This window comes from Dromiciops gliroides, chromosome 4, assembly GCF_019393635.1.
Source record: "Dromiciops gliroides isolate mDroGli1 chromosome 4, mDroGli1.pri, whole genome shotgun sequence".
Lineage (NCBI taxonomy): Eukaryota > Metazoa > Chordata > Mammalia > Microbiotheria > Microbiotheriidae > Dromiciops > Dromiciops gliroides.
The window spans coordinates 183,968,533-183,978,331 of record NC_057864.1 but is presented as its reverse complement, the minus strand read 5'-3'; the positions used below and the strand labels follow the sequence as shown (position 1 = coordinate 183,978,331).

General features: G+C 53.4%; 2 protein-coding genes across 2 annotated transcripts; both read left to right on the top strand.

The window, feature by feature from the left end:
• The first annotated feature begins 1,278 nt into the window (after positions 1–1,278).
• Positions 1,279–2,530, top strand: LOC122726344 (titin-cap). The gene is made up of 2 exons (XM_043964015.1): positions 1,279–1,440; positions 1,691–2,530. Exons 1-2 carry the CDS (start codon positions 1,331–1,333, stop codon positions 2,094–2,096), a joined length of 516 nt encoding a protein of 171 aa, XP_043819950.1. The 5' UTR covers positions 1,279–1,330; the 3' UTR covers positions 2,097–2,530.
• Positions 2,531–5,886: 3,356 nt separating this feature from the next.
• PNMT (phenylethanolamine N-methyltransferase) lies at positions 5,887–8,258 on the top strand. The gene is made up of 3 exons (XM_043962349.1): positions 5,887–6,421; positions 6,775–6,982; positions 7,609–8,258. Exons 1-3 carry the CDS (start codon positions 6,226–6,228, stop codon positions 8,045–8,047), a joined length of 843 nt encoding a protein of 280 aa, XP_043818284.1. The 5' UTR covers positions 5,887–6,225; the 3' UTR covers positions 8,048–8,258.
• The last annotated feature ends 1,541 nt before the right edge of the window (positions 8,259–9,799 follow it).

The following is a 9,799-nucleotide window of genomic DNA, read 5'->3' as shown; positions in this document are numbered from 1 at the left end:
GGGCAGCTAGGTGGCTCAGTGGATAGAGCACTGGCCCTGAATTCAGGAGAACCTGAGTTCAAATCCGACCTCAGACACTTAACACTTACTAGCTGTGTGACCCTGGGCAAGTCACTTAACCCCAATTGCCTCAAAAAAAAGAAAAGAAAAAAGAAAACCCCCCCCAGTGGGGTGATGGAGAGTCTGACACAATGGAACTTATTAACAATTAACTCCTGCTCTAAGGAACAGAATTCAAGGCTGGAGGGTACCTAAAAGAGGGCAACCCCCTTACTTTACTGAGGAGAAAAGTGAGGTCCTAAAAGGAAAAGGCCTTGCCCAAGTTCTAATAAGAATTCAGTATGTGAGGACCTTGACCTGACCCTCCATCCAACACCCAGCCACCCCACCACCCCAAGCTCATCTGAATCCCTTTCCAGGGACTATGCCACTTTCCAGTGCTGGCACGGCCTGAGGGAACAGCTGCTTTGGCCCAGCTTGGCCTCGGAAAGACAAACAACAGACAAAGGTCATCAATGCCCAGGAGACCAGAAAGGAGATTAACACCCCCACTCCCCCACCTCTCTAGGGAAGGGGATGGGCATGGACACTGACCTAAACTGCTTACTGTTCTCTAAGGGGAGCTGTTGGGCAATAGCAGAGTGTGCCCTTTTCCTTATGGTCCTAGGGGTTTGTGAACACACAGCCATTAACCCCTTTAGATATCCCAGAGGGCAGAGAATGTGTCAAGGCCTTGGGAGGGGAGGGCAGCACACCCAGGAGAAAGGACAAAGGACAGTTGTGGGGCATGAAGCCTGCCAGAGCCTGACATGCGCTGATTTGTTTACAAACATGTCCCCAACCTTCCCTCTGCAGAGAGGGCCAAGCTGAGGGAGGGAGGGAGGGAGGGAGGGCAAAACTATTGTTCCCAGCAGGAGTTGTGGGCAGGAACCCCAGTGACGCAAGCACGGGGCTGGGAGCTGGCCTCTTGAAGGCGAATCGAGAGTGCTGAGGGATCCCCAAGTGTCTGTCTCCTGCCTCCCCAAAAGGAGATGGCCCTGGGTCATCCTGGGGAAGTCAGAGGAAGCAGTGTTTAACCCTATCCCCCACCTCGCCCCCCCAGGAGCTGAAAGCAGACAGACAATCTCTGTCCCTCCTTCCCGCCCCCCAAATAAAATGAACACTCTACCCCCACCTCTGTGCTCCCCCTTCCTTCCCTGAGTCTGGGCTCCAGATATAGTTCCTTCGCAATGGGCCTGAAAATAGACTGTGGGGAGGGGGGGGGGGGGCAGGAGTTATATAAAGCATGGGAGAGAGGACCAGACTGACAGAGAGCTGACCCAGAGTGACCATGGCTGCACTCGAGTTGAGCTGTGAGGTATCAGAGGAGAATGTAGAACGCAGGGAGACTTTCTGGGCTGAGTGGAAGGATCTGACACTGTCTGCACGGCCAGAGGAGGGGTAAGCGTCCCCCCTGCCCCCGCCCCCCCCCCCCTCCGACCCAGACTGACCCAGGGTGAGCGAGGTGGAGGATAAGCACCAATGCCATTTAAAGCAGAGATTCCCCCCCCCCCCCCAGGGATGCTCACACGGGCACACGCACACACGAACACTCAGACCCAGCCAGCCTCTCACCCTTGGGAACAAGGGATGTGTGAGAAGGGCCTCTTCCCCAGGGCTCTCCTTTCCCCACACAATGCTCTTTCCCCAGTTGTTCGGTGCATGAGGAAGACACCCAACACCGAGAGACCTACCATCGGCAGGGGCAGTGCCAGGCGCTGGTGCAACGATCACCTTTGCAGATGATGCGGATGGGCATCTTTGGCCAGAGGCTGCAGGAGTACCAGCTGCCCTATGCCAGGATACTGCCTCTGCCCATCTTCACACCCTCCAAGGTGGGCTTCAAGGAAGACCGGGAAGCCACCCCTGTCCAACTTCGGGAGCTGCTGGCTCTGGAGACAGCTCTGGGGGGGCAGTGCCTGGACCGGCGCGAGGTGGTTGAGATCAAAAAGGAGCTGCCCCCTGTGGTGGCTGCCAGCCATCCCCAGTTTGGCAAGCCGGGCGCCCCTCGTCGTTCTCTATCCCGATCCCTGTCCCAAGAAGCACAGAGAGGCTGAAGGGGACTCGGGGTGAAATCCCTGCTCCCCTGACTGTGGCCCCCCTGCTGTGGGCACTACCCGGCTAAGACCTGGGGGAGAGGGGGGGGGGGACTGGTCATTAAAGCTTTGTAGTTAGCCCAGAGTTGGGTTGGGGAAGTAGGAGCTGGAAAGCAGGACATGTGAGAGAGAGGAGATAATAGTAAAAAGATAAGGAGTTGGGGTACATCAACATCATCTGAAAATGGCTGGCAAGAGTTAGTTGGGGGACTAGGTGGCTGAACACCAGGATCTAGAGAAAAGAGGAGAGATGTGAGTGGGGGATTGGGAAGCCCCTGAAAGAGGCCAGATGGAAGGGGGGATGTGGACTGGAGCGGGGAGCCCAATGGGAGGAGATGGGTCCCACCCAAGCATCATCTGTTAGTGCTACAATAAAAGCCAAAGCTGGTTCTGCACTTGTCTGCCTTTCCCTCCGGCCTTGGGGCATGGGGTTACATGTGCCCGGCCCACTAATGCCCACACTCTTTTGATGTCCAGATCTGCAAATGGCCTTTCAGCTCCTGCCAAGGTCCCAGGTTAAATATAGTGTGGCTTCTGGGTAGTGCTCAGGCTAGGGTACAAGGACAAAGCTGTAAACAGAGGCAGCTGCCTGCCCCCCCCCCACTGGACACAGGCAGAGAGTTCCAAGAGGCTGGAAAAGTGGGTGGAAAGATTGATCCCTCAACTGATGTTAGGGCTGTCCTCGAAAGCTGGAGGGGAGGGGAGGCATAGGTCAATAACATCAGTTCCTCCCTCCAACTCCCAGTCCTTGTTCTTTCCTCAAGAAAAGCCTCAGGAAGATGGAATTAAGAGGTGTAGGCATCCCTAGGCACGCAGCAATGACCTGATCCCACTAATGCTGGGAACCTGAGGGCACAGAGAGTGCAGGGTGGTCCGATTCCTGCGTCTGCCTCTGATCAGATATCATGGTGACTCATGTCCCAGCCATGGAGGGTAGGCAGGAAGAGAATGTTCTCACCACTACCCCCCCAACAAATCTTCCTCCTAACCCCAAACAGCCACTGGTCTAGCCCTACACAGTGGGGGTGGCAGGTTGGTAGGAGGGAGACTGAAAGTCTAGGCCCTGGGGAAGGAATCTAAGGCTGATGGGGAGCTCTGGGGGCAAAGCATTCCAGGAAAAGACGGTCTGGGTGCTTAAGAGTGCTCAACTTCGGGGGCAGCTAGGTGGCTCAGTGGATAGAGCACCAGCCCTGGATTCAGGAGTACCTGAGTTCAAATCTGGCCTCAGACCCTTGACACTTACTAGCTGTGTGATCCTGGGCAAGTCACTTAACCCCAATTGCCTCACCAAAAAAAAAAAAAAAAAAGAATGCTCAACTTGGAGATGGCAGTGAGTATAAGGGAAAGAATACCCTGATTCAAAGTCAGAAAATCTGGGTTTCAGGGGCAGCTAGATGGCGCAGTGGATAGAGCACTGGCCCTGGAGTCAGGAGTACCTGAGTTTAAATCCGGCCTCAGACACTTAACACTAGCTGTGTGACCCTGGGCAAGTCACTTAACCCCAATTGCCTCGCTAAAAAAAAAAAATCTGGGTTTAAATCCCAACTCTGGAAGCTGGTATTCCTTAAGATTGTAAAGTGTCTTTTGAAATCCCAACTCTGCAATTTCCTACCTATCTGACCTCTCTCTCGACTTCAGTTAACTGGTTTGTAAAACTGAGGTTTAGACTACATCTATTTCTAAGGTCCTTTCCAAATTCTCTGATCCTATAACTGCCAATCCAAAGTATGGATCCCCTCTCTCCTGGGTACAAGGGAAATCGAGCTGTAATCAGTAGAAGATGTTAGGTAGCCCCTCTCCCTACAGGAGAAAGAGTCCAGGAAAATCCAGGTGTCCTGAAGCCTCAGAGAAGTAGACTCCCTACAAACTCCAAGAAATAAAACTCTTAGAAGTGTTTGTTTACAAGTAGCAATGAGGCACTGGCCCTGTCCCCAGTAGGCTTCCTTTTCTTTCCTCTCAGAAGATACTCTCATTTCCTCCAGAGTCTGCCTGTCTCTCTCTGTCTCTGTCTCTCCGTGGTGGTTCCTATCTCTGTTCCTCCTACCCCAAGAGCATGGGAGAATCCCAGGAAAGCAGCTTTTCTACTCTATCACTTGCCTCCACAGAATCCTCACATCTTTCATCCCCCATTGGCTGCTGATGAATTGGAGTTGCCGGGGTCCCACCCTTTTGTGCCCCAGGTTGGAACAGAACCTTCTGCCCTCAGATCCACTGCTATGCCCCTTCCAACCTATGTTCAGGACTAGATAAGTGGATGTGAGCCGAGGGGCCCGGAGGCCTGCTAACTGCATTAACTATCAGCCCTCTGCTTCGAAAGGCCGCTGTTGTTGACCTTCTGACTCCCCTATCATAATAGCCATCGAGGGGCAGTGGGGGGGGGGGGTTGAGATGGATAAGGGAGACACCACTTGGCCAGCTTTGGGGCCCAGGGCAACAGAAGCGAGGATACAGGAAGCATCAAGGAACAGACTGTCCTGTGGGACTGAGGGGATTGAGGGGGGAGGAAGAGATCAGAGAGAGGGGAGAGGGAGGGAGTGCCCAGGGGCGCTTGGAGGCAGAAGAAATTGGAAGGGGGGGGGAACACAATGTAATTGGAGGGAAGAAACTTAGGCAGAGGAGAAGCTGAGGCTTAGCAGTAAGATTCTGAGGGAAGGGGAACAGGAGAAACTGAAAGAGTAGGGTAAATGGGAAGTCATGAATTCATAAGTTCTGAGCTGGAAGAGACCCTTAATCAGTGTCTGCAATCCCACCATCCCCCCTCCCCCCTGCATTTTACAGATGAGGAAATCTAAGGGATAGGGAAATGGATGTGGGACTTCAGACACTTACTAGCTGTGTGCCCCAAGCAAGTCACCAACTCTCTGAGCGTCAGGTTGTTCAACTGTATAGAAAACTGGGCAGCTAGGGGGCACAGTGGATAGAGTGCAGGGCCTGGAGTCAAGAAGATTCCTCTTTCCTGAGTTCAAATCTAGCCTCAGACATTTACTAGCTGCATGACCCTGGGCAAGTCATTTAACTATGTGTTTGTTTTTGTTTTTGTTTTTTTGTTGTTTTTTGGTGAGGCAATTGGGGTTAAGTGACTTGTCCAGGGTCACAGCTAGTAAGTGTCAAGTGTCTGAGGCCGGATTTGAACTCAGGTCCTCCTGAATCCAGGGCTAGTGCTCTATCCACTGCACCACCTAGCTGCCCCCATTTAACTATGTTTGCCTCAGTTTCCTCATCTGTACAATGAGCCAGAGAAGGAAATGGCAAACCACTCCAGTATCTTTGTCAAGAAAACCTCAGATAGGGTCACAAAGAGTCAGACACTACTGAAAGACTAAACAACAACAGAAAACTGGAGATGGTAATAATACCTAATGCATAGTTGTACTGAGGATGAAGTGAATAGAATATGTGAAGGGCCTTGCTCCCCTTAAAGGACAATTTTTACTTAAAAAGCAGTGGTCTTTTCACCACACGGGAGAGAGGGTGAGACTGCAGCACTGGGGGATCAGAGTAGACCGCAAGAGGATTTGGAGAGGTAGGGGCTAGAGGGTGTATACATTAACTCCTCCAGGGCAGGGACTGATGGGTTTTTTTAAAGCCTTTGTATTCCAAGTGCCTAGTACTGTGCTTGGCCTTGGTACAGTAAGAGCTTAATAAACGTTGGTTGAATTGATTTGGAACGATCTGGAGAAGGACCCGAGAGGTGGGCTCTGGGTGGGAGGGAGCAGCGGAGCTGGGCACGAAGATGCATCCGAAGCGTGGTTGGGACCAGGAGCCGGTGTTTAAGCCTCGGGCAGACATTGTCCCTCCTTCTCCCTCCCGCCTTCCCCCGCCACCCCGCAAGCGGGACGCTGTGCTCCGGCGGCTGCTGACACTAAGCGAGATGGATGGGTTCAACAGCATAGGGACTGTCGCCTGGGGCAGCTCATCCTTCCAGTCCACGGTGGTGGTAGGCGGTCAGGTGGGGGCGGGGGCTTGCTCCACAGCTCTTGCACTGGGCCCCGATAGATGTGGGGAGAGATGGATGGGCCTAGGGTGCGGGGATCCAGCAGGCGATATATAGCTCTGACCTGGGCGGGAGTCCAGGCTGGCGAGTTGCAGGATGAGCAGCAAGGATAAAGACGCGATGACTGGGGCATCCTCGGACCCAGGTAGGGCGGCGGTGGCGGCCAGTTACCAGCTCTTCGAGCCCCGCGCCTATCTCCGCAACAACTATGGACCCCCTCGAGGGGACTTGCGCCAAGCAGATGGTGTGGGACCCTGGAAACTGCGATGTCTAGCCGAGACTTTTGCCACGGGTGAGCCTCGAGAGCCGGGGGAAACTGAGGCACGGCGTGGGAGGGGAAGGGGAGCTTCAAACAGAAACAAGCACAGTTGGAGAAAGGTGATTGTAACTCAGACGGGCACAGACTAATAGAGCTTAAACAACAACAACAACAACAACAATCTACGTGTAGAAAGACAGAGACAGAGGGTGGCGGATAGGGACAGAGAAAGGTAGAGCTTAGGGTGAGCGACAGAGAAAGACCGAGCCAGAGGCAAACATATGAGGTAGGGAGAGAACAGAAAAGCGAAACAGGCGAAGAATGAAACAGACAGAGGCGGAGGGGGAGGGATGCTGTGACTAGAAAGTCGGCTGTTGGTCCCACAGGTGAGGTGAGTGGTCATAGCCTCATTGATATTGGCTCTGGCCCCACTGTGTACCAGCTGCTCAGCGCTTGTGCCCACTTTGAGGACATCACTATGACTGACTTCTTGGAGGTGAATCGCCAGGAGCTGGGGGTCTGGCTCCGACAGGACCCTGGTGCCTTTGACTGGAGCCCCTATAGTCAACGTGTCTGCCTCATTGAGGGCAAAGGGTAAGTGAGCTGCCAAAGGTGGGCTAGACATGAGTGAGGAGCCTGAGGACAGGAGGGGAGAAGGGGAAAGGAGACAGAGGGGAGTTGGAGGGAGGGGAGAACAGATATAACCAGATTTCAGTGGCTCTACTGCTGCCATTCCCCGGTATGGTAGGTGGAACATGAGAAATTAACCATGGGTAGTCACCACAAATGGAAAACTAGAAAGAAGTCAGTAACTGAGCTTCTTATATGGAGAAATAGGAGGTGCCGCCCAAGAAAGCTAGGTATGAACAGTAAAGCCCATCACACAGGAAAGGGCTAAGCAGCAGGCCAGCATGGGGCTGAAAGGAAGGACCTCATTGGCAACAGGCAGAACTGGAATTTGGACATCTGGGGAACTCTCAGGGAGATTAAGGCACTTTGGAGTTTGAAAATCTACTAGTATGGGGGGGAGGGGGCAGCTAGGTGGCCCAGTGGATAAAGCACGGGCCCTGGATTCAGGAGGAGCTGAGTTCAAATCCAGGCTCAGACACTTGACACTAGCTGTGTGACCCTGGGCAAGTCACTTAATCCTCATTGCCCCACCACCCCCCAAAAAAGTCTACTAGTCTGGGTCCTCATGCCATCCCTGTCTACCTGCACAGAGAATCCTGGCAGGAGAAGGAGCGCCAGCTTCGTTCCAAAGTGAAGAGGATTCTACCCATTGATGTGCACCAGCCCCAGCCGCTGGGTCCTGGGAGTTCGGCCCCTTTGCCCACCGATGCCCTGGTCTCAGCCTTCTGCCTGGAGGCCGTGAGCCCTGACTACGCCAGTTTCCAGAGGGCTCTGGACCACATCACCACCCTGCTGAGATCCAGTGGGCACCTCCTGCTCATAGGAGCTCTGGAGGAGTCCTGGTACCTGGCAGGGGAGGCCAAGCTGTCTGTGGTTCCCATACAGGAGGGAGAGGTGAGAGAAGCTTTGCGTCGAAGTGGGTACCGGGTTCGAGATTTCCGAACGTACACCATGCCTGCACACCTGCAGACTGGTGTGGATGATGTCAAAGGCATCTTCTTTGTTTGGGCACAGAAGACAGCGGCATGAAGGACCTATGTCTGGTGCCCATTCATTTCAGGGTCTGCACTGATGCCTGAGGTGGCACAATCAAAAACATAGGCCCCATTTCTTAGGTGTCTTTAGTCACTGAGATTCTCACAGAAAATTCATAGGTGTCTGGAAGTCTCTTGTTGCTAGGCATGGGGGAGGATGGAGGAAGGACACAAGAATCCAGTAGCCTGTTCAATAAAGTTTTCTTTTCTCCTGCTGTCTGCATAAGTCGGTTGAGCCTCCTTACTGAGTGTTTCTTTTGTTTGAAGACTTTCATTGAGGGGTATCCTACTATATTCTTTTTTTCGGGGGGGGGGGAGCCAATGAGGGTTAAGTGACTTGCCCAGGGTCACACAGCTAGTGTCAAGTGGCTGAGGCTGGATTTGAACTCAGGTCCTCCCGAATCCAGGGCTGGTGCTTTTATCCACTGAGCCACCTAGCTGCTCCCTTACTGAGTGTTTCTAAGCCGAGGGGTCTGAGGTGAAAGTAGGAAGGAGGGGCAGCTAGGTGGCAAAGCTGTGAGACCCTGGACCTCAAGGAGAGTTGTTTTCCTAGCTCAAACCCTCAATGCCCTGTCTCCCCCCACCCCAAAAAAAATTAGGAAGGAAAGGAAAAGGGAGGCTGGAGGAGATAGCCTAGGGAAAATCATGAGATTGAAGAGGAACCTCGGTGGGGGGTGGTGTGTCCCCTACTTTGGCCAAATACCCAACAGAGATGGCGAACCATCACCTGTTTCTGCGTATATCCCCCTTACCCACATGGTTCCACATGTCATCCCTGGTTCTCAGTTCCTCTCTCTCCTTTCCCTCCTTCTTCCCACACACTCAGTACTGGCCTAGGAGGGCAAGGTTCTGAATTGGTCTATTAGGGGCATTCCTCCTCCCTCCCCTCATGTATTTTCACTGTCACAGGCACCACACAGGACCCCTCCCCCCAAGTCCTCAAACTGGGGGTGGGAGGGGTAGGAGAAAGAGCTCCAACTCCCCTTAAGTCTTCCTCTGGGACCGACAAAGTGGCACTCTGTGTCCCTGTAGAGCAGGAATGTGCCAGGGCTGCCAGCAACTGGCAGGGGTCACCTTCACTTGGGCCCAGCTGTGCTGGCACAGCCCCTAGACCCAACCTTTGGGAAGGGCAGAAAGATTCCCCTCCCTGAACAATCGTCTTTTCCCCCTCTCCTCGATGCCCTTCTTTTCCCTGAAAATGCAAAAACACCACACAGAACAGCTCAAGGTTTGCAAAGCATTTTACATACATGATCTCCTTGAAGCCTCACAACAGCCCTGTGAGGTGGGTACTAGAGGGATCATTGCCCCTATCTTACAGATGAAGAAACCGAACTTAGGAAGGTCAAGTGACTTAGGGGTCAGAGAGATGAAGGTCCCTAGCGCTGGTGCTAGCAGGGAGGCTGCCGATCAGGGGTACCTAAGCTAGGTAACAGGAAGGACCTTGAGGAGAGTTGCTTTCCTAGCTCAAGAGTCTGGCTCCCTGATGGGACTGGGGTCATCCCTGCACAAAGGGCTGGAGAGGGGAAGGAAGGGGCTGAGGAAATGAAGGGCACCAAGAGAGAGGGGGGCTGCAGAGGGGACATACACTCACACCCTTCATTCAAACCCTTCACACAACCCCATGCCAACTGCAGGGCCTCCTTTGCCTAGCGGGGTGCCTTGCTAGGAAGCCAAGTTTGACTGAATCCCCAAGAACGTGCCCACACTCACACCCCGTTTTTCCCTGAGAAGCGAAAGAATGAGC

Coding starts and splice junctions, on each gene's coding strand:
- LOC122726344 (XM_043964015.1), top strand. CDS start 1,331: ATGGCTGCACTCGAGTTGAGCTGTGAGGTATCAGAGGAGAATGTAGAA. Junction 1,441..1,690: donor TCTGCACGGCCAGAGGAGGG/GTAAGCGTCCCC, acceptor CTCTTTCCCCAG/TTGTTCGGTGCATGAGGAAG.
- PNMT (XM_043962349.1), top strand. CDS start 6,226: ATGAGCAGCAAGGATAAAGACGCGATGACTGGGGCATCCTCGGACCCA. Junction 6,422..6,774: donor AGCCGAGACTTTTGCCACGG/GTGAGCCTCGAG, acceptor TTGGTCCCACAG/GTGAGGTGAGTGGTCATAGC. Junction 6,983..7,608: donor TGCCTCATTGAGGGCAAAGG/GTAAGTGAGCTG, acceptor CTACCTGCACAG/AGAATCCTGGCAGGAGAAGG.